At 48.3% G+C, this 24,233-nt stretch overlaps 1 protein-coding gene and 1 non-coding gene across 2 annotated transcripts in view; both read left to right on the top strand.

Annotated features, from left to right (window-relative positions):
* Positions 1 to 41: 41 nt before the first annotated feature.
* Positions 42 to 113, top strand: Trnaa-ggc (transfer RNA alanine (anticodon GGC)). Its single transcript has one exon. It is a non-coding gene; the product is annotated as a tRNA-Ala (tRNA).
* Positions 114 to 14,647: 14,534 nt separating this feature from the next.
* Ripor2 (RHO family interacting cell polarization regulator 2) overlaps positions 14,648 to 24,233 on the top strand; it is a 95,570-nt gene continuing 85,984 nt past the window's right edge. Inside the window, exon 1 of the mRNA XM_026407706.2 lies at positions 14,648 to 14,725. Within this exon, the coding sequence (XP_026263491.2) occupies positions 14,665 to 14,725 (61 nt within the window). The 5' untranslated portion in view covers positions 14,648 to 14,664. The remainder of the gene's footprint in view (positions 14,726 to 24,233) is intronic.

The raw sequence follows: 24,233 nt of genomic DNA, 5'->3' as shown, positions 1-24,233 counted from the left end.
GAGCTATTTGTTAAAAGAACCATGATTAAAAGTTAAATCCAGGGGGTGTAGCTCAGTGGTAGAGCGCTCGCCTGGCATGTGTGAGGCACTGGGTTCGATCCTCAGCACCACCAAAAATAAAATAAAGGTCCACCTACAACTAAAAAATACATGTTAAAAATTTAAATCCAGTAATTATACAATTTAAAAAATATATTTTTAAAAAAATGTTAATACATGATTAAAACCCATCAGTTCCTAATTAATGTATTTTACTATAATTTGTGCATTGGAGATTATTTCTGTCACATCTGTATAGTGGTGTGCTACTGCACAGCTTTGTGTTCAATAATGTCATGCTAGTAACTTGAGAGTATTTGCACTATGCAATCAGTACAGACTGCAAGTCAGCACCCCCACCCAGGAACTAGCACCTCACTCTGAATTTGTATCAGCAGCAGCTAGCGTGTTGGGGGCCTAGGCAGGTGGGTGGATATATGGATGGGTGAAGGATAGATGGATGGATGGATGGATGGATGGATGGATGGATGGATGGGTGGTTGGTTGGCTGGGTGAGCAGACATGTGGATGGATAATAGAAAGGAATGATACAGGAAAGAGAAAGCAGCAGAGGCTTGGAGATGAGAACCACAGAAAAAAAGCGAACATTGCCAGGTGGGGCGCTCAGGTCTGCCCTTTATCTTGAGCCTGCAGTCTCCGATGTTCCTTTTCCTTCTCTTGTGGGTTTCTTGTGCTGCGTTCTTACACATTGTGCAAAAGAGTGCAATACAGTACAGAAAATGTGCTCATCCCATTGCTGAATTCTGCATTGCTTCATCACATTTCAAAAGAGGTGTGAATCGTAAATTCCGGTTCATCCCACTCAAGACACTGGTGTGGCAATGCCCAGGGCGCTGTGCATATTTACCACACACCACCTCGTTACAACTGGGTCCAGCGGAAGGTAAGAGGGGTGGGGCCCTTCTGTGGCAAGGTAGTCTTCACCACAAGTTCCGTTCTCACATGTTCTGATTCCAGGGCATCTAAAGAAAAGGGAACTAAGGGTGACGCCCACAGCTGACCATGCTTGTGTTAGGAAGCAGTGAAAATACTGCCCAGAAAACGCTGGACGCCACGACCGACCGCCCTCCTCTCACAGAGCGGTCCTGATGCTCCCTCGCAGGCCCTTGGCAGAGTCCGGTTTTTGATATGCCCAGGAAGTGTCTCCGATATGGTTTCCTTTTAGTCCATAAAAATGGGATGGGACCAGAGAAAGAAAGAACAGAGCCTCAGATGGCGAGGCCAAGGAAGTGGAGAGAAAGTGGGGGAGAAACCCTGTTACCACGAGAGACACGCGTAGGAGTCGTCATTAAGCTACTTTCAAGGGGACCTTTCATGAAGCCTTATCTCTGTCAATTCAATTGGAAGACTCCTGGTCTGCAGGTGACCCTGTGCAGAGACACTCTTGGATCAGCTGATGAATGGACATGAGAAAATCTGCATGGCTTCCGCATCCATAGAGTCAATCAGCTGAGGATGCAAAATGTTTTTTAAAGATTGCCACTATACTGTACAGGCACAGAATTGTTCTTGTCACTGTTCCCTAAACAATACGGCAGGTAACTAGATCCTGTGTTCCGTGTGGGGCATTGACATTGTGCTGGGCATTGTGAGTGGACGTGATGGGAACCATGCAGGAAGACGGGAGGGTTACAGACAGCTAACTTGCCATTGTATGGAAGAGACTGGAGTATCCATGGATCTGGGTCTCCATGGGGATCTTGGAACCAGTTTCACGTGGACACTGAGGGTGACTGACCACATGGAAGAAAACACAAGTCCTCCCACTTGCCCTGATGGGGCCCAGCGAAGGGGGGTTCTTCTGGCCCTTTTGTGCAGTTGACAGATTTCAGTGTAAGACACCTGTGGCCTAGTGTCCTCACTGCCCTGCCAGAGTCACCCCACCCCTGCACCAGTGGGCCTCCTGGAGCCTCTGGACCTGACACCTAGAGAAGTCAGTATTCACTTATTTGAAAAGTGCGCATGGAGCACTGATAGGCATCAGGGCTCAAGCCCATGTCTTGCCTGACCTTTGTCTTGGAGGATCTCAGAGGTAGCAGGGCGTCCTGGCTCCCTAGCTAATGCCTGGACTGTGTCCCGTGGGAGTGCAGGGGCCAGCACAGGAGCCGTCTGAGAAGTCAGCACCAGAGAGCAGACCCACCCCACCCAGGCCCTCTCCCTGCCGCCGGGTAGATGTGCTCTAGCTGTGGGAGGGGCCGGAAGCAGCCACCCCAAACCAAGAAGCAAACACCAAAACTAAACCTCATGCAGCCTTTAGGAGGTCGAAAGTCAAGTTCGTTTCACTGCAGATTTGAGAGGCTTCTCCCACAACTGAGGTACCCACAAAGCCTGAGAACCCAAATTCTGCATTGCAGCAGGGGGGCTAGGGCTGGCCCGGGCATCTCCTCTCACTCTCCAGGTTTCTTAAAGAACACACTCACCTTCATTGGCATGAACACTGCCATCACAAAGAACGGGGAGTCTCCGGAGTACAAGGGAAAGCAAGACCCATGTTTTCCTAAGAGCAAAGACAGGATTGTTGGAGAAGAGGGAGGGAGAAGAAACGGGAAAGAATTTTGCTTATGGCACAGGCATTACTCACTTTCTCCCCTTACAGAGTTATCTGAACCAAAAAAAGAACCTATCAGGGTTATCATCATCAGAGAATATCCACAATCAATTCCAGCAGGTGACTTTTGAATAAAGATTTTTTAAGATACAGTCCAAGGAAAGAAACTCCTGGGAGCTGTTCGGAGCATCTGGCACCCAGTTCAAGCTGGCCCTGGGGCACTTACTACTCCATAAATAACAAGCACCACACCCACCGCCACAGGAAGCTGCCTGCATCTGACAGTAGTCCTATCTGGGTTGAGCAGTGCCTGCAGAGCGGTGCACCTGCCCGCAGGGCTGCCCCTGCCTCCCCCTCAGAAGCCCTTTGTGAAGATACTGATGACGGCAGAAAACAATTCAGCCAGCCTTCTACCACCTCTCCAGGAACTGGCTGCTCCCAGGGCTCTCCCTGAGGGAAAAGGAGCTGGACCCTCCTGAACACCTACTAAGCAGTTTCCAATCTGCAGGGTGTTTTCCTTCGCCTCAGGGTGGCTAGCAAGCCCCCTGCCCTCACTCCACAGTCTCCGTGACATGGGAGGATGAGCCGTCGGCATCTGCCAAATCTGCAGAGACAGTCCACTCTGCCTGCTTATCGCCAAGCCCCCAGAAAGCTGGCCCAACCCACGGTCCCCCAACCTGACCCTAAGAGTGTCCTGAGAAGCCAGGAGCCCCTTCCCATGCAGAACTGAGAGGGGAGTCTTGTGACTCTCCAGGCCCCACCGCTGAACTGCAGGGATCTGGGTTCTCAACCCCCAGGGAGCCTGGTTGTGGGAAATGTCTCAAGTCCGTCTACAGTGAAAACAGCTTTGACCCCTTCCCCCTCCCGAGGGCCGGGCTTCCTGGTCTCTGGAGTTCACCTTCTGCTCCCTTGGCACTGGGAGCTGCGGGGTCTGTTCTTGCTCCCTGCCGGCCCCCACGTGCTCTCTGGTCTACACCCTTGTTTATGAGCCTGCTTCACTGCCTTCAGCTGTTTGTGGTCTCACAGAGGATGGGCGGCACTCCTCAGCCTGTTATCACGGCAGATACAGTTCTGGGAAGAGAAAAAATAAGGTCTTGTTTTGAAGAGGTAGGTGGGAGAGACTGACATGGAGGTGCAGATAAAAGGCACCGGAGGTTGTTTTCATGCCTCTCCACTGAAATCAGAGAAGAGCCACAGAGGAGCAGGGCGCCCAGACCAGGGGAGGGCCCATCCGGGCCTGGGAGGAGAGAGCCCTGGGCCCTGGCAAAGTCTCTCTGGGGCAGCCTGAGCTCACATTTAAAAGGGGGAAAGGTGTTTGAAATATGCAGAGTGGTTGATAGCTGTGATGCCCATTGAGACCACCATGGGGGACAGAGGGAAGAGGGGGACAGGAGCTCCCAGCGTTTAGAGCAGGCAGGCCTCAGGCTTCTCTTCCCTCCTCCTGCCCTCCCCCTCCCTCTTTTCTCCCTCCCCTCCTCCCTTCCTTTCTGCCCCACCCTCCTTCATCCCCAGCCTTCCTCCTTCCTTCCACCTTCCCATTCTTCCTCCCCTCCCTCTCTCCTTCTCCCTTCCTTCCTCCTCCTCCTCCTCCTCCTCCTCCTATTCTTCAGCTGGCCTCTCCGGGTTAGAAGGAAGAGGAAGCTGAATGTGGTGGCCCAGGCCTGAAATCCCATTGACCCAGGAGGCTGGGGCCAGAGGATCGCAAGTTCAAGGCCAGCCTGGGCAACGTGAGGGAAAACACACGCAGGCTGGGGTGTAGCTCCGCAGAAGCAAACCCTTGCAGCGCAGGGAGGCGAGGAAGGAGCTGGCAGGTGGGACACCTTTCCCCACTGTGGCCCTGCTGTGCCACCTTGGCTTTGGGGGAAGGCAGGTTTTGCTGCCCTGGTTCAAGGTGAGAAGCCAAGCAGAGGCCGGGACCTGGAGAAGCCAATCGGGGCCGCAGGGCTTCTGGAGCAGGACCTTCCATCTCCTAGTTGTAGGGCACGTGGTCTCCTTTTCACGGGGTTTGGTCTTCTCCTTGTCCACTCCAGATTGCGATTCACATTCCAAAGTGAAATGTTAGCGCAGAGCCTGGGTGGCGGCTGCCAGTGCACCAGGGAGGAGGGTCGGCGTCCTCTGTCATCGTCATCCCCTCCGTCCAAATGGAGCCTGAAGCACTTGGGTCTTGCCTGACAGGCAGGTTGGAGCTCACCGAGGGAGCCACACCCCAGGAGGGAGACTTGGCATATAGTCATGAGTCACCGGGACCCTTCTGCCCAGCATCAGTGACACGCACCCAGAACCCAAATTTCCAGGAGAGCCAAAATTTCAAAGGGTCTTGTCAGGGACCCTCTAAGATAGCAGATGCCATCCGGAGTGTTTTCTTCCCAAAGGAGACCCTGCCCTCCTGGAGCACTCCCCACTCCACTGCTCCCTGTGGTTTTTGAAGACCTCTTCCTCCAAATTCTGTTTTTGTCCCCACATGTCAGAAGTCACAAGACAAGGATGTTGAAGAGAAGCCACACGGGGAAGGGTTTTCAAACACAAAAAACAAGATCAGAACATAACAAGTTCCGGAGTCCAAATTCTTACACTTCCCGGTGGAGAAATCTTCTGAAGCCAAGAGAGGGGCCACCAGGTGACTGGGTCCCGTTCCCAAAGCAAGGCAGGTGGAGTATCGCTGATTCAAAACGCCAGGGGCCACAAGTGTTTCAGACTTGGGAATTTTTCACATTTGGGAATACTTACATACACATAACTTGGGGATAGGACACAAATGACACACGGATTCATTCATGTTTCATTTATGCTTTATACAGGCCGGGGTGACTTTATGGAATGCTTGGCGTGCCATGCATCCTGACTATAACCAATCATAGATGCAGGGGTAGAACTGTCCACTTGTGGCATCATGTCAAAGAGTTTTGGAGGATTTCAGATTTCAGGTTTTCAGATAAGGGATGTCCGACCTGTACGCAAAGGGACGGAGCTAGCAGGCTCCCTTCTGCAGTGCCCGGCCTCTTGGTCCCAGTGTCCTTAGGCTCCCCTGCCCCTGACTTTACTCAGTGTCTTAGGAGTCCTATGAGGGTCTCATTTGGCTCAGTGTGAGGCCTGTACCAGTGATCTTTACCTGTTGAGTCAAAAGGTAGGTTCCTGTCACATATCTAGATGAGGTAATCATAAGTTCTAAGTTAGGAAGGGCGTGATGTATAGAGTGGTATGTAGACATCAACAGTGGTCCATGAAGTTTACGTTATTCCTTTCTCTTGTTGATTCTGTTCCTACTTGTCTCCCACATGGAATTTTATCCTAATTGTTAAGACAACTTCTCAGACAAATTAACCAAGTTTTGTCCAAACTTACCATAAGAGAATGATTCCAAGGCAGCCGGCAAAAATATTTTCTGTTGATAGAGGCATTTACAAGAAATAAAAGATCAACACTAAAAGACAAGTTTTGTTTTGTTTTGTTTTAAAGAATTCCAGTTTTAGATCATTAGATTCAGTCTAAGACTGAAAATCAGGCAGGTCGGGATAAATCAGTACTCCAGAAAGGCTTTAACATCGTTAAAACCCATTAGAAATAGACCCAGGGTACAGAATAGAGGACCCAGAGACTAACCCCAAAAATTAAAACTATCTTATATTAGACAAAGGTGCCAAAAGCATGCACTGGAGAAAGGATAGAATCTTCAACAAATGGTGCTGGGAAAACTGGAAATCCATATGCAACAAAATGAAGTTGAATCCTTATCTCTCACCATGCACAAAAGTTAACTCAAAATGGATCAACAATCTAGGGATTAAACCAGAGACTCTGTGTCTAATAGAAGAAAAAGTAGGCCCTAATCTCCATCACGTGGGGCTAGGCCTCAACTTCCTTAATAATATGCCTAAGCACAAGAATTAGAACCAAGAATCAACAAATGAGATGGATTCAAACTAAAAAGTTTTTTTTTCTCAGCAAGAGAAATAATATGTGAGGTGAACAGGGAGCCTACATCCTGGGAACAAACTTTTACCCCTCACACATCAGATAGAGTTCTAACCTCTAAGGCATATAAAGAGTTCAACAAGATAATCACACACACACACACAAAAAAAAAAAAAAAAAAAAAACAGATAATCAATAAATGGGCCAGTGACCTGAACATACACTTCTCAGAAGAGGATATACAATCAATCAACAAATATACAAAAAAGTACTCATCATCTCTAGCAATCAGAGAAATGCAGATTAAAACTACTCTAAGATACCATCTCACTCTTACTGAGTGGCAGCCATTATGAAGCAAACAACAAGTGCTGGCGATGATGTGGGGGAAAAAGCACACTCATATCATTGCTGGTGGGACTGCAAACTGGTGCAGCCAATCTGGAAAGCAGTATGGAGATTCCTTGGAAAACTTGAAATGGAAATACCATTTGACCCAGCTATCCCACTCCTCAGTTTATACCCAAAGGACTTAAAAACAGCATGCTACAGGGACACAGCCACATCAATGTTTATAGCAGCGCAATTCACAATAGCTAAATAGTGGAATCAATCTAGATGCCCTTCAGTGGATGAATGCATAAAGAATAGAATATTACTCAGCATTAAGAGATAATAAAATCATGGCATTTGCAGGTAAATGGATGGAGTTAAAGATTACCATGCCAAATGAAGTTAGCCAATCCAAAAAACCAAAGACCAAATGTTTTCTCTGATATGTTGATGCTGATCCATAATGGGGGTGGGGGAGCATGGGAGGAATGGAGAACTTTAGATAGGGCAAAGGGGAGAAAGGGGATGGGATGGGGTATGGGGGTAGGAAAGATGGTGGAACGAGATGGGTATCATTACCCTAAGTACATGTATAAAGACGTGAATGGTGTGACTCTACTTTGTGAACTACCAGAGACATGAAAAATTGTGCTCTATGTGTGTACTATGAATTGAAATGCATTCTGCTGTCATGTATAACAATTTAGAATAAATACATTTTAAAAAATACATTCTACTATCATGTATAACTAGTAAGAGCAAATTTTTAAAAAGAATAAACCCATTAGAAAACAGATAGGAATATTTTAGGGATATTCAATACATTTTACCAGGAACCCTAGATGCATGTCCGGAGGCCCACTAATGCATCCCATCAAAAAATTCTCCTACAGCCCAAATTTGGGACAGTGTTTCCCTTCTCAATGGAAGGTAGTTCTATACTTAGAAGCTTTTTTTAAAAATAATCTATCATATTTCTGTGAAAGAAAAAGATGTGTGTGTGTGTATTTTTCTTGTGACTAAATGGTTTTAAGTATTAAAATTTTTAAAGAGTTATCATTATAAGAAAAAGTAAGGAACACTAGAAATAACTGCCATTGGTAAACATAAGGGACATACAGATGCATTTTTGCTGATAACTCTTTCCCTCCATCTTACTTAAAAGACTACTTTGTAAAGCATGTGAGTCTGTGTGGACAGACATACAATAGGTAAGGGTGTAGCTTGTGGGATGGGAGCAGCTCAGAGGACAGGGGAGCCCTGACCCAGGATTCTATTTACTATTGAAATGCAGGTGGTAAAAATCCAAATCAGGTTGTTATAATCCCCAGGGCAATCACCAAGAAAATCAATTTTAGAATATAGCAAAAGAAAGGATAAGGAAATTAAAATTGTACACTAGAAAATATTCAACACAAATAATTGAATGATACTACCCTAACAAAATTCCCTCCATTTTTATTTACTTATATATGTAAACTTGGCTGCTTAGCAAAGTAAAATAAAATATCAGAATATATATAACTAATCCCTGTCTCATTATAGAAAAAAAATTAGTACTCATTCACAAAACTCATTTTTCAGCCATTTTTCTTGAATTTCTGGATGCCTTTCCAAAAAGTTGATACTGACCATTTCCCCAAGCATTTATTATTGCTTTTATGGAAAAGAGGATTTTCAAAAAGTCTTTACAACATCATTTTCTCTGATATACAACCTGATTAACTGAACTTTTTTCTCTATTATATACCATGATATATAGTCATAAAGAATTCCCATGATGAATTGTCATAAAGAAGATTTTTACTGATTTATTACTAACAACTCAACAAAGTCTTCCTTCAATACTTTGGAAAAAATTAGAAAGCCTGTGATTTGTGAAAGGATTAACTAGCAGGCATTCAGTAGCATTACATTCTTCAATGATGTTTTCTAATGTCCCTGGTTTCGCACCCAGTGGTTCAATATGCCACAGAGCAAGCTCTAATTGTAGTAGTCATGATGGCTGAGATTCATGCTTTTCTTTCAGAGTGGAAGTACTTCTTCCTGCTCATGGAGATGCCCTCTTGGGGCACAGACCCCAGGGGTGATTCTCTTAAACTCTCCCCGTGTCTCTTGCTGCTGTGGAGATAGGCTTCTTACACCTGGTCAAGGTTTAATCCCTCTGTGTCTTCTCTTCACTGCTTCTGACACTTTACACAGATAGCTTCTATACCAAAAAAAGGCAGGAGGGACAGACTAACCTGTACCTATTCTAAAGCTGATGTAGGGCCACAGGGAAGGATTCACAGCTCAATTAATGTACCCAAAACCCCGAGAGGTCAATTTTAGTGGCCAGTGGCAGTCACGATACTCACTGAAAAGGCTTTGGGCTTACATTCTGGTTGAGACAGAAGGTTCAGGCCAAGGAGAAGCTCAAGTTCTGTTGGTATAGCAAACACAATGTACTGATGCAGGCTGTATTATAATTTGAAGCAACCTGGGGACGGAGGACTGAGTTTTCCCTTAGCGCAGCCACTGATTCAAAATTCCATTTTACAATTTAGTGAAGATTCAGTAACTTCAAAGAGCTGGGCAGTAGCAAAGCCAGGATGAAACTCAGTCCTGCCAAACCTTAGAACCAGCTCATTTTAATGAAATTTTTTTAAAGCCACTGATTGCAAACTAAACACTCCCAGTAATTAAACCCTCAGCCCAAGGCTCAGGCGGTGCCGACCATGGCCAGTGTGCGTCTGGCTGTGGGATCGTTCTTACTAGGCCCTTCTCCTTCCTTCCTGAGTAGAGGGAATGGGAATCACCCAGAGGGCCATTGCCATTATCTCTAGTCCTAATGAAGAATCCGACCCGGGGCTTTGGTCAGCTTGTCCTGCAGGCTTCCTTAGCACCTGCACTAAGTGACCCTTGGTGTGGCTCCTGCAACCTGTGGTGCCCTGAAGCTGCAGGGGTGGGGTGGAGAGTGGAGGGGACACTTCCACAGGCCCTGGAGGGCTGCCACATGGAGACAGGAGCACTGTGGACAGCCATGAGCCTCTGGTCCCAGCTCTCCGCACGCAGCATTCTGCAGCTGGACACCTTTCGTGCCCATCCTTACTGGCCACTCACCCAGAGCCAGGACTGGGTCTGGCCTGTGCGCCTTTCCCCTGTTCTCCTTCCCTGGTCCCGGCCGCTCCTCCAGCCTCGTTCCCCTTCCTCCTCCCATCTCCTTTCTGTTGCTGGACGTTCCACCTGCCTTGCCCAGACCCTGTTCTGAAGTGAGTACCTGAAAGTTGGGTGTCTTGCCTTGCCTTCCGGAAGGAGTGGGAAGTGCTCCAGATGCGCACCGTCTGTGGGAAGGAGGCCCACACTGGGCCATCATTTTCCCACCAGGGCAGCTTCCTCCTCTGAGCGAGTCACAGATGGTATTTGAGATTTTCAAGACAGCGAGCCAGACAGGGATGCTTTAAATTAATAAGTAAACCAGGACCATCACAACTACGTCATCCCGCCATGAACGAGTGGCTCTGTCCACACACGTGCTCAGCCACTTGAATGTCTCTTGCTGCACCTGAAACCTCATTGGACATTGTTTGAATGGACAAAGGAGCACAGGGATCAGTAAGCAAAATTTCTCAAAGCCAGGGCCAGGCCTTGCTCATCTCTCCAGTTCAGACCTACTGTGGCACCAGTGGCCGCCGACCATGAGGGTATAAAATGGCGCCAGGCTCCTGTGCTTCTGACGTTTGATGTTCTACTGTTAAACTCAGCCCGGGTTGTCATATGCCAAGCTTTGATCAAAGCAGTTGACTCATCCTGGTTCATCCTCGCTTTTGTTCTCTTCCTTAACCCCAGTCTCTGGGCTGCTGGCCTCCACCACTGAGAAGCCAGGTCTTTTGTGTTGTTTCAGACTCACTCCTTACTTCTGAGCCACAGCTGCCCTCTGAGGACACAGAGATGCCAACTGCCCCTTCTGGTCACTACTCACTGTGCAGGTGTAGAGATGTGACACTGAGCTCCTGAAAATAGGAACAATTGTACTATTTTATTAAACTAAAAACATATTCAAAAATAAAATAAAAAATAACTCGCACTCTATGGTGCTTACTTTGTGCCAAAACAGCAGAAACAAAATACCCTCTGTAGCCTACAGCCCTAATCTAATCACTGCCTTCCCCGGCCTTAGTGTCTTTTCTAGTTTGGATTTGAAGGGGACCAGAATGTGCCCCGCAGAACATGCCACTTTAGCATGAGGACTATTTACGGCTGAAGGCAATTGAGAAAGAGCAGATGCTGGAAGAATTCTCTGCCTAAAACAAGGTACAAACCTCCCTGTGTGGAGGTGACACAGGCCTTCCTGTGTGGAGGTGTCCCTCTCCCACATGCCAGGAACTTGGTCCCTGGAGGTGGCTCTGACATAACCGTGTGCCACACCCTTATCTACCTCATATCTCCTAGCAATATGCCCCCCTGGGAGCCCACCCTCCTGCCCTGCTGTCTCTGTACGGCCACTTCTTCACAAATTTATTGCCCTTTGTCAAAATGGACGGATGCCACCACATTTAACCACTTCTTTGGGGTTTGCACTTTTTTTCTCTGAAGACCCTCTGCACAAAGAACTGTCAATAAAATCTGCATGCCTTTTCTCTTATTAATCTATTGTCAGTTCGATTTGAAGGCCCCAGTTATAAACATTAGAGGAAGGAGGAAGATTTTCTTCCTTATCTGCAGATTCTGGGACTAACTCCGAAGTGAGAATTCTCACTCTCTTTCCACACCAGAGCTTTCTACCTGGTTCGTTTTGTTGCCGAAAGCCCTGTCCCGAGGCCAATCCAATAATGAGGACATGGTTTTGAGAAAAAGGAAAAGAGGTTTATGGCTTTGGTAGCAAAGGACAGGGGACTCCTGTCCCAAAGGCTGTGATTCTGCCATCCTCAGGAACAGGGGATTTAATAGAGGTGATTCAGAGAAAAGGAGCTCAGGGAGGAGAGATGGGGAGGAGAAGGTCAGGGGAAAGATCAGAGAAGAGAGGGTCAGGAAAATGGTTAGGGAAAGAAGATCAGGGAGGAGAAGGCGGGGAGAAGGTGATTAGGGCAAAGAGGATCGGGAAGGAGGCTAGGGAAAAGATCATGCAGGAGAAGGTCAAAGAAGGTTGGGAAAAAGAAAAAATATGTAAGTTTCAAAGCCACAAGGGATACAGTCAAAGCATCAAGTGACCCCGGTTACAGTTGGCCACCATCGACTCGTGTGCCTCAGTGGCTCTCTGCCTCTCACTGGGTTGAGGCACTGGAGATGCAGAATTGAAGGAGAAATGGCCCCTGCCCTTGAGGACTGGAGGGAGAAGTGACACAGACAAATATGTGACTCAGGGGAGGGCAGCAGGTCTACTCCCAGGAGTCAGGGAGGATGAGGGCTGGGGGGAGGGGGGCTCCTAGACTGAGCCTGACCCGAGTAGATAGTTCTCAGGTTGATAGAGATGGGGGAGGGGAGCCTTCCAGGCAGAGGGAGTCATGTGAGCAACAGCTTGAAGTGCCCGAATCTGGGGACCTGCAGATAGCTCCAGGTCCCTTTATTCCTTCAGTGTAGCCCGGGCCTGGGTCAGGCCCTTGGGTGGCTCCTGTCACCTCCTAGGGCTTTTACTAACATGCAGACATTGACTCCAATACCCAGCCTTGGTGTGAGACTGGTGAATCCTGGCGTGGACAGCTGTATCAGCACTGTAGAAGTGGTTCCTTCCTATCATTAGTGTATTTTTTACATTTTGCCCACTTTGGGACATTCATATGGATATAATCGATACGTCTTGGAAATCCACTCATCTGGATGCACTTATCCGCAGCTTGCTGGTTTCTAGGTCAACACACTGCATGTTTCCCTTGTCTCTCTAAGGTCATTGTGAACTCTGAAGAGCAAGGACCGTGGTGTCTATTTCCCGCTGTCACGGAGTTCTTGGTGGCATTTGTATTTGTTCTGAGGTTCTTAGCTACGGTTTAAGAGGTCTAAACTGGAGAAGAGGAGACTGGAAGCTGTTGAGATTTTGCCTGGAGCCTGGTGACTGATCAGTGTCCATCCCCCTGAGGGGAGAGGCACCCTCCACACACCTGCCAGGCCACAGGCCACAAAGTGCGCTCTAGTTAGCCACATCTGCTGTGGGATCCCAAGAGAGTTGGTCCAGATCCAGAGACTCCAGGGTCTCATCTGTAAAACGGGATGGTGACGTCCACTCTGTGACAGTGTAACTACAAATGATAGAACCCACTCACGCCTCTCACCTCAACTACACCACCTGAGCTCTCTGCCATCTCCTGGTTCCCTACATTGGGGCCCATTTTTGATGTCTATGCAATTAACTGCAGCCCTTGACCAGACACACCATTTGGGTGCAAGTCAGGGCAGGGAGTGGTCAGAGAAAAGCAGGGGAGATGCAGAGACAGGGGCAGCTCTGGCTGTCGGCCTCAGAATCTCTCAACGGGCCCTGAGTCTCCCTGGGGCCAGACAGTCCCTCCTCCCCTGTGCACTGCGGGAAGCTGGTCCTTCCTGGTCCCTGGGCAGCAAGGCATTGGGTCCCAGTGACAAGCCTTTGTGCAACTCTGACACCCACGCTGTCTAGCTCTCCTGAGGATGGCTCCAGCCTGGTGGAGAGCCACTGTGGTGCCGCGTCTTTGGGAACTCCCAGCCACCTGCTCAGGAGGGACCCGGTGCTCAGTTCGCCCTCAGTGGCCAGTTCTGTCCTCTGAGATGACGGTTCTCACTGATGGGCTTCTCCAGCCCCATTATCCACTCTCTTCCAGCAGAAGAGGGCACAGCTGGGGGAGGAGGGCACAGGTTCTTGGCTTGGGACTGGGGGGTGGCACTGGGGCACTCTTTTCAAAACCATGCAATAAATAACGCTCCAGAAATAACCCGGGGTCAACAGCCCTCTCTGTCACCTCTATTTGCATCTCTGAGCTTCTGCGCCCCCTGAGAGACCCTGGGAAATCCCAGCTGAAGTCCCCATATCTCAGAGATCTGGGCCCAGCGCACAGGGCCGGACTTGGGGCAGCTGGGTACGGTGCAGAGGCCCCAGCGCCACAGGAAGGGGCCGTGGCCACCCCTCCCTTGGGGAGGAACTGCTTTTTCAGTTATGTTTTCTCTTTCTCTTCTATTGATAAAGTCTGAACTATCCTGCCAAGTGAATATTGTGAAATGGCAGTTGTCTCACCAAAACCACTTTATCTGCCACCGGCCATAGATGTAATCGGGACCATGAGAGCCTGGATCTGTACTGAATTTGGCTTCGACAATGCAAAGTTTCCAGTTCTCAATTGCAAAAGGATTGCAAAACAGAAAAAACAAGGATTACTGAGAAAAAGTAAAGCTCCCGTCCTCCCAGGCCTGCTCTGGGGTGTAGTGGAGCAGCTGGCTTAACTTTCAGATAAATTGTCATTGAAGAAAAACCAAGATAGGAGAAACGTGAACCCCCTCTTTCAACACAGTCCATTGTGTTCAAAGTCATAAGCAAGAGAGTTAAGAGCCCACCTTCCTTTCTAAGAAAATATGAAAGTTAGTGCTTTGAAATAGAATTCATGGCTCTGGGACTTTGAGTGATATCTGCATTCACATCCAGCTGGATCTGCAGCTCCTTCCAAACAGTTCTTTCTTCTCAGCGGTGAGAATTACCTCGTCTGGAATTCCCTCTTCAAAAGGCGCTGGAGCCCATTCACCTATGAATGAATCTGCAGCCCCAGGCCGATGCGGAAGGGCCCTCCCCTCCCGGGCAGCAGCTGAGAAGGAAGTCACCCCAGCACTGTGGCCTGACAGCCCGGGAGCACAGACCTGCGGCCCACCATCTCCCCAAGATGCAGTTTCTTGATGTGGAGGAGCCTCTGGCTGATGAAGAGGATGACGTTTTTGGTGAAGGTAAAGGATCTTTCTGGCAGGAGCCGTTCTGATCTGCTTTGCCTTGTTTCGACACCAAGGAAAACTTCTGCGGTACTTTGAAATGACGAAGCGAAGCTTTCTGAGGGAGATAGTTGTGGCAGATATCAACTTGGGCACCGAGGCACCTGGGCAAGGTTGGGCAGGGTTGCCAAGCGGTTCCTCCAAATGTTTTTTATAAAATCTTGATGGATACAGGTTTGCTTTAGGTCAGAAAACAGTATTGAATCTTTCCGCTGGTCTCTCCTCTGCACTGTGGTGTCTGACGCCTTGGGGGAAGCTGTCCCCAGCTTGCTTTCACAGCCAGGCTGCCGGTGGCTGCAGTCTGTGGGCTAAAGTCCGCGTCTGTGCCAGGATTGGTTCTCCCGGGTGCTGTGTAGCTTGGACCTGGCTCTCCTCCTCGGGCAGCACTGGACACCCACGGGCAGCGCCTAGTTTTACACTCTCATTTGACAGCTCTTCCGTAAATCGTCTGTGCAGTGGGAAGTTTGCTCTCAGTCTAAGTGGCTCATCTAGTGATCTACAGAGGTTTTATGCCAGCACTTTCTAGGAGATGGGCCTTAGGCAAGAGCTTTTCTAGAATTTGGACCTGCCTAAATAAATAGGAATCTGGACCCAGGGATCTTGAGATTTTGATTATTTCCCATAAAAAAAAAAAAAAAAACATGTTCAGTGATTTTTTAAAAAAGATTTCTATCAAGTAAGTTTTTCAAAGTGAGACTTTTTTGATGATTAGCCAAGTAATACAAGTTCACGGAGGAAAAATCAGAGAGCATTGCCCAGTAAGAATGCCCCATCATCTAGTCATCTGGGTTGACAGCTGTCAGGGTTGGTTTCTGTCTTTCTTATTTTTTTCCAACCACAGAAATAACTAAGATGATAATTTGGGTTTTCATCACCACTTACACCCATTTGGGGAATGGCTACCTGAGCTTCGCTGCTGTGGCGTCACCCTGGTGACTGGCATCGCGAGCCACCCGCGAGGTTGAATCCTAGGCCCCTTCCTTGGCTCTCACTTCTCCCTGAGGGTGTCTTCTCTGCTGATTTCTGCAGAGATGCTCACGCTCTTTGCAATCTTACAAACGTGCACCAACAGGAAGATAAGCCTGGGCTGGATGATGTGGTAATTGTTTGTCCACTTTTCACACCAGGAAGGGTTTTCCAGAATGCCCAGCCCATTTCTTTCCCAAAGAATTTTCCTTTGGGGGCTGACGACAGTGTTGAAGAGCGCCAGGTCTAGACTGGGGGTTCCACTCTGGATGGAGTGGTGGGGGTCCTTCCTGAAGGGAGCAGGGCTTGATGAATTGCAGGACCCCTCTCCACAGCCTGCGTGAGTGCCAGGTGACTGTAACCTCGGCAGCCCTGCTGAGGCTCAAGTCGGGGGCCAGAGGAGATCCAGCCTGAGTTCCGTTTCTGCCTGGTGTTGCCTGTGCCTGCCTGGCCTTCTCCACGGGGAGCTGGGACAGAGAGAGCTATCAGGTTGCCCGGCTTCTCTTTTTAGCAGATTCCGGATGTTTGCATTGCTCTTGAGGGTGGTGTGGTTGGCCCTGTCCAAATAGATCATCTCATTTGCCTTAATCCTCGTAGATTAGAGAGAGAATCCTTGCAAGTTCAGTGCATTGATCTTCAGTTTCCAGAGTCAGGGCTGGTGTCTGGAAGCTTGGCCAGCTGGTGCCTCCCTCTAACCAAGCTCTGTGCCAGGAAATATCACGAGCACTGCAGTTGCCAGGTCTGGGCTTTGCCCATTACCTCACTCTGTGACCTTAAGCAGGTTGCTTAATCTCTCCGTGCCTTAATTTCTTTCTCATAAAGCAGATCACACACGTCATGGGGCTGTGTGCAGATTAAATGCTATTATAGGGAAAGCATTTAGAACAGTACCTACACATGGAAGTACTCAATAGATGCTAATTCCCTACATTTCAAGGAAGAACATCAGATTTTTTTCACATGTCTGGTTAGTAGATTCAAAGCAGGGTTCATTTACATCAGTTTGTAGGCAACGTTTCAGAGTTTAATGGGGAGGAAACGTTCTTGGAGTAGTCATCTCCATTCTGCACGGCAGCCAGGCTCCTGCTGCGACGTAGCTGTAGGGCCTTGGGCAGGTCTTCATTCTCTCAAGCCTTGTTCATCTTAAATCAGAGGGTCGATTGCATTCTCTGAGATCTCACTTCTTAAAAACCTCAGAATTCTACCTAATCTTCTCTGCATGGTGACGAGTCTACCTAGACCTCGTGCCTTGTTCTAGGTCTCACCTAGGGGACTGGCTCACTTTCCGTCCTATGGAAGCAGAAGGCTTTCCACAGGCTGAGTTTCCTCTAAGTAAAGAAAGGACAAGGATATGCCCTTGCCACTAACAGATTTTCCTAAAGGAACATAAGTTTAGAATTTACGTCCATTTAGTCGAATATATATATATCCACACACTCATTTAGATATACAGACCCCGTAACGACAGGGGGTTCAGGGGTGGGAGAGGTGCTGATGAGTCATACTCATGATGTTTTCTAAACTGCCTTTCTGATCCTGTTTGCTTCAGCTATTATTTTCTGTGGTTAAAGAAAATGTTAAGTTTACAGATCGAGGAAGCACTGGTGTGCAACTCTGCTCTTTTTCCACAGCAGGTTGCATAGGAAGAGAGAGAGAAAGAAAAACAGTCTCCACCCACACACCACACCACAACCCCAGTATTTCTCTCTCTCTCTCTCTCTCTCTCTCTCTCTCTCTCTCTCTCTCACACACACACACACACACACACACACACACAGCCCTCAGTTTGCTTTCTAAACACCACCAATGTCATTATGTCATTTAGAAATAGTGACTCTTGGGTAGATGTGATCTTTCTTGGGAGCTGATTGATTTGATTATCGGGATATTCAAAAAACGGTAATTAGATTGAGAGGCTCTTTCCCCTTGGCTGCCTCAAACTTATCAAATTCGAGGGCTTTATCTGTTTTGGCACCGTGTGGTCCTGACAGCCAGCCTGGTGAACTTAGAAGTAGCCGGACGAGGGATCGTGGTGATGGTGACAGTGACGACCATGGAGAGGGTGGAGACTGAAGAGAGAACACAGGGCCACACACAGGGGAGCCCTGAGCCAGCTCAGAGCTAGCAGAATTCATGTGGGGGAGGAAACCTCTCCAGGCTCTGGTTGGTCAGCATCTCCCTGCTGAATTTACTCCTGAGCACAAGTTAGAGCTGCAGTGGCCTCTGGAGAAGGCCAGACCTCGCTGCCTCCACCTGGAGCCTGCTCAGGGGCCTGCTGTCCCGGGGGGCCATGATCAGAGCACAAGACACATGTGCAAAGCTCACAGCAGAGGTACAAAGTCTTCTCTGGCACTTGTTCCCTGCCTGTTAGGATCTCCTTCTTGGCCACGTGGAACTGCGTCTTGTAATGTGCCTGGGGCTGGCTCAGCACACCACAGCAGAGCAGAATGCTCCCCGCCTGCTGGGTAACAGTGTCCGGGAAAGTCAGTTCCTCTCCCCAGCGAAGGCAGAGCCTCCAGGCAGACATGAGTGGCAAGGGGAAGTCCACTGGACCACGGGCTGCTGGCAGCTCTTGAAGAGAGGGCTGGGACAAGGCCACCCACTGGAACCAGTCCCTCATGTTTCCCCAGGCTGCCCGCCCGTCCGACTCTTCCTCTTTCAAAGGGAACTAAGAGTGAGCAATAGGATTGCAAAATGAGTGTCAAGAAAATCATTTCCTGCAGTTAGGATACCTGCCCGCTTTTTATGGACTGTTTAGGAAAACAAGGTAGTTCTATTGTTTTTATTTGTGTTTTTATAAATAGATAAACAACTACACAATCTGTTGAAATCTGATATATTTTGATACTGCATACAGAATTACATTTGCCCCTTCCAAAATTGGAAGAAAGAGAGAGAGAGAAAAGAGATTCAGGTGTGATAGCGCATGCCTGTAATCTCAGCAATTCAGGCGGCTGAGGCAGGAGGATTACAAATTCAAGGCCAGCAACTGAGTGAGACCCTGTCTCAAAATAAAGAATAAAAAAGGGCTGGGGATGTGGCTCCGTGGTTAAGTGCACCTGGGCTCAATCCCCCCCAAAAAGCAGGAGGCAATGAAGGAAGGAAGGAGCTTTAGTCGGTTATTTCACTGCTGTGGCTAAAGGATCTGACCAGAGCAACTGGAGAGGAGGAAGAGTTTATTTGAGGGCTCAGAGTTTCAGAGGTCTTAGTCCAGAGAAGGCCGACTCCATTCCTTTGGGCTCGAGGTGAGGCTGAACACCATGGTGGAGGAGTGTGGCAGAGGGAGGCAGCTGACATCACCAGGAAGCAGACAGAGGCCAGCTCCAGGTACAGATGTGCACACCCAAGCCACGCCCCCAGGGAATCACCTCCTCCAGCCACACCCCCCTGCCGCCAGCCACCACTCAGTGACTCCCATCAGGGGCTACTTCACTGGCTGGGTTAAGGCAGTCAACCATTTCTCCTCTGAACCTTCTTGCATTGTCTCACTCGTGAGCTTTTGGGGAACACCACATATCCAAGCCATAACAGAAGAAAAATTAAAATATAGGTATAAAACCAGTAAATTGTGCAAGTGTAGATTGGTTGTCGACACCTTCATGGAAAAAGTAAGAGAAATAGAACATGAAAGTGTGGGAGCCTTGGGTAGAACATGTTGGAGCTGTCTGTTTGATCGTGCTACATTTCACGTCACGTGGACAAATACCATCGTGGTTATTTAACTATGTCGAATCTTTCTCAAGGAATATCTGGGGTCCCAAGTGGACTCAAGTCATGGCACTGGAGAAAAGACGGGGCGAGGTTGTCCTAGTTTCTTGGGCTGAAAACAATTGATCACTCTTTGCTTTCATGACTGGCCAAGATTGATGGATGCATCTCCACCCTGGGGCTCCTGGATACCCTCTGTGTCCCGGGATCCGTAGCACACAGACCTCCCCACAGTAATTCTTGCCTGCCTGACTGCAGCTTTGGATTAATAAAAAACAGCCTCTTCCCATAGATGTCTAAGAAGCTTCCTTGGCTGGTGCCAAAGGACTGGTGTCACTTCAGGGACACACGCTAAAATAGCACATGGCCCAACAGCTAGGCAGGCTGTCCGCCTCGCCATCGAGCCACCCTCTGATTGATGGTCTCAGTGACCTCAGAGCCATCTATGCAGATGAGTCCAGTGCTGAAAGGGGCCCCACAGCACGGGCAACGCACCTTCAATGTTTATTTTAGTATCTCCACGAGCAGCCAGCAAAGTCTTAGCTGTTTAGGCAGAGTGAAGGTGTGCTCAGGGGTGTCTTCTACAGGATTCCACCTGAAAACTTACAGGCTGTGCAAACTCATTGTACAGGTGATCATCTCTTAAAAAGAAAGATGGGAAAAGAAATGTGAACGTGTTGTAACAACGTTGAATAAATGGGGAAGACTATCTTCCTGTCCTCGATAGAGCCGGGTCACTTACTCAAGCCAACACATCTGTGGAAGAGAGGCCACCTACCCAGTCAACCAGGCCACGGTATCTCCTGGAGCTTAGCAGGGGCCAGCTTGTTCAGCTTCTCATTTATTTTTAAAAGGCTAAATTTTGCCCATGGACTGTTTGCCAAAAGCTGTGATGGTTAATTACGATGCTTCCTATTAAGTTTGACTCCAGAGTGATTCTAAAGGAGGAAAAGGTCTTAGTTGAGCCAAATTAAAATGACTGTTTCAAGAACCAAAAAGAAAGCAGGACAATTGGACAGGAAGAAAAAACAAATTAGGATAGGGCAGTCCTATCAAGTCAAAACGAAAGAGAAAATGGACCCCAAACCGGGGCGCAGGTGGGACCGGAACACTCGCAGGCTTCCCCACGTGCAGTGGGCTCCAGGCTCACCTGTGCTATTCCCTGGGGGCCTGGGGGCCCCAAGGCAGCAGTGCACCTGGGAGGAAAGAAGGCTGAGTGGAGAACCTAAGCTCCATCCAAGCCAATGCGCCCCGAGTTCACACAGCTGAGCACCTCTCGCTGTGTGGTGTAGACAGAGCACATCCCACCAATCATCTGGGGCCTCTTGTCATGAAAACAACAAGCTACTCCTTCATGTTTATCTGTTTTTAAGAGGAAGGTTTGACCCCTGCTGGGATAACAATTGGAAGGCAAAGATAAGGAGCCAGGTGTGGTGGCGCCTGCCTGTGATCCCAGTGACTCGGGAGGCTGAGGCAGGAGGGTCACAAGAGCAAGGCCAGCCTCAGCCACTTAAGGAAACAGTGTCTCAAAATTAAAAAAAATAGAAGAGGCTGGGGGGGGGGGGGTGGTTAAGCACCCGATTCCATCCCCAGTCTCATGAAGAAGGAAAACTAGCAGTGATGATGTTCAGTTTACGGCACCAGGTGTGTGTGTGTATTTGTTATCCTCACTCCTACACTCTATGTCTGGAACTTTTCATGCCTCAACTTAAAGAATGCTTCAGACAGAGGACAATTAACCCATTAAGTCCCATGTTTTTAGTTCTGCAGATATTTCAATGAAATTGACATGAGTGCACAGAAGTAGGTTGGAAATCACACCGTAAACCTTATTATGTAACATCATTAATAACAACAATGGATATTACTGCTAATCACTTATCTGTGACTTTTATCAAAAGAATAGAACTCCAAAAGCATAAACGTTTATTTCAAAGTTACTATGAATAGTATATTGGTGGCTGAATTTCATTGTTTATGGGAGTCCCAGGTAGGGGATGATGGGACCTAGCAGCTCAGGGAGACTATAAAAGTGAGGCAGCCGTGGGCTCCTAGGGAGGGCAGTGTGTCTGTTTCTCCAACTGACAGAAGGGAAAACATATCAACTTTGTAAAGATTTGCAGTCCTAGAGAAGCTAGTGAGCAGAGAAAAAAATCCTGCAGGTCTTCATGTTCTGCACGGCTTCCCTCCCGTCTGGACTGTTGGGAGCTGAGCCCGGCCATGATTGCACCCTGGGACTCGGCTCCCACAGGGAGGACTCTTCTTCTGCAAGACTCTGTTGTACATCATTTATCAGAGCTGGAAGTCATGAGCTAGACACAAGGAGAGAAGGATCTGTCTTTCAGATCGCAAGCTGTCAGCTGGCTGAGCTGTTGGACTCAGCTTTTTATTCTCTGGAATTTCGCCTCCAGAAAACGCTGAGAGGGAATAAGTACGGAGACATTTCCTGTGGTGCAGTCTTTTCCTTCAGTTGGTAACAGCATGGGGTACTGGTAGAGTGGCATTTAGGAAAATATGCCAGAGATGCAGTAGGCAGGTGCTTTTACTCCCTTAAGCTAGCTTGTGTGACTGAAACCCTGGAAACGGGCTCTTCTCCTCAAGTCCTGGCCCACATGCCGTGGGTCTCCATTAACTTCTCTCAAAACCAAAAACCATCAGAACTTAAAATCCCACCATGAAGTCTGATAAGAAGCCCCTCTAGAAAGCACCGCTGCTCCGAGTGACGGGCACACTGCCACTGGGGCTTGTATCGTGTGCTCCCTCCGCCAGGGGTTTCCAGAGCAGGGCCAGGCGCCTTCTCCAACCTGCTGCTATAGCAAGTATTTACATACAGAAACTCTTCAATCTTTGATTTTTACTATTCAGAGTTCAAACTGTGGGAAAGTAGCAATATGCTACAGAATAAATAAAGTATTTGAATTCAAACTATCAAGTTCGACTTACTAGTTGTTTGATTTTAGTCAAATTATCTAACCCTTCAGAAATTTCAATTCCTCCTTCCACATGGGGATTGCAATACTGATGGTGGTGATGGTGGTGATGGTGGTGATGGTGGTGATGGTGGTGATGGTGGTAATAATGATACTGGGTGAAGATGTGATAGTGATGGTGATGGTGGTAGTGGTGATGGGGAGGGGATGATGATGGTTATGGTGCTGATGGTGGTGATGGTGATGATGGTAGTAACGGTGATGGTGGTAGTGGTGGTGGTGATGATGATGGTGATGGTGTTGGTAGTGTTGGTGATGGTTTTGATGATAGAGGTATTGATAGTGATGATGGTTGAAATGATGATGATGGGGATGGGGATAATGGTGATGGTGTTGGTGATTTCGATGATGCTGGGGATGGTGTTGGTGATGATGATAGTGGTAATATTGGTGATGGTGGTAGTGCTGGTGATGGTGATGGTGATGGTGGTGATGGTGAAGGTGGTGATGATAATAATAATAATGGTGTTTGTCCCTTCAAAAAATAACTGAGTGTTAAGGGGGATAATGCATGAGACAAATGAAAGTCATTCAGGGCTCACTATGTAGATGTCGACTATTATTCCACTGTGATTTTCTCAGTTGTCCCAGCTTCCCAAGTCTATACAGTTTCCCTCTTCTACTCCTGGTTTTTGTCACAAACAGGGACAAGTTGGCTTAATCAAAGACACGGCAGGTTAGAGCAGGGCTGTTGAGACTGCCCCTTTCCTAGGGCTGTAGAGATGCCTCTGGCTCAGAGACAGCGAGCCTGGCTGCCCCCATCCTCACCACGTGACCAAGGCAGGGCTCAGAATAACCTCCCTGCCTGGCACAGACGCAGGGCACAATGTCTCCCCCACTTTCTCTCGCTGTCACCAATCTGCTCTCCCTTTGGGTATTGAAGAGCAGAAGACACGATGGCAGTTTTTGGTGGAGAGGGGCCTGTTGCTTGGTCCGTAAGTGCTGGAGGTGGAGGCCCTTCCTAACAGTGTCTCTAGCCCTAGTCGGGACCTGTTTCCTGGTAAGCATTTACTGTGGTGAACTCATCCCCGTTACTGCCAACCTCTTCTCTGCTTTCCAGAGCTCTTTTAGGGATGTAATCTGAAGAGGGCTGCCCTTTCCACATGTGTTAACCATTTCTAATTTGCAGTCACCACCACTCTAAACTTTGATCATATATGTATACACGCACATACCCTCAGGCACACGCAGACACGTTCATACGACTGCATCATCTTGGGACAGTAACTAAGATTTTAAATGAAACCTCTGTAATTTCCCCTTGGGAGGCACTCTGTGTTCATTTTTACTTCCTTGGCTCCTTAAATATTTCCAGTGGTAAATAACAATGACCCTCTGCTTACGTGCATTACGTGCATTTGCATGTGAAGATGCTCATGGCGCATGAATGTACAGGAGGACAGACACTAGCCTCCGGTGCTCAGTCCACGACTACAGAGGCAAGATAGCAGGTGCGTAGAATCAGCCCTGGGGGAACTGACCATTCACTGAGCTCTGTTCTGACCAGGGCTCACCACTGGCCAGTGAGGTTAGCAATGACCCCAGCCGTAGCAGGGCCGACCAGGAATGGACCCCAGGACCTTCCTACGGCGAGGAAGACTGTGGGTGGTGGGTCAGAAGCGTCCTCTTCCATCTGTGAAGACACAACACATCTTGTCATTTACAAAAGTATCACCATGCAGAAGACAGAGAACCCCTGCATCTTCCTAACATTGATGATAAGCCCAGAAAGACCACGGCTAATGCCTTCAGAACCCACGTTCGTGGGTTGGACTGCCAAAGCAAGCCAGAGGCTCTCTGCC

Source organism: Urocitellus parryii, chromosome 8 (genome assembly GCF_045843805.1).
Source record: "Urocitellus parryii isolate mUroPar1 chromosome 8, mUroPar1.hap1, whole genome shotgun sequence".
Lineage (NCBI taxonomy): Eukaryota > Metazoa > Chordata > Mammalia > Rodentia > Sciuridae > Urocitellus > Urocitellus parryii.
Note: the sequence above shows the minus strand (reverse complement) of the source record. Positions and strands in the feature narration are given on the sequence as shown.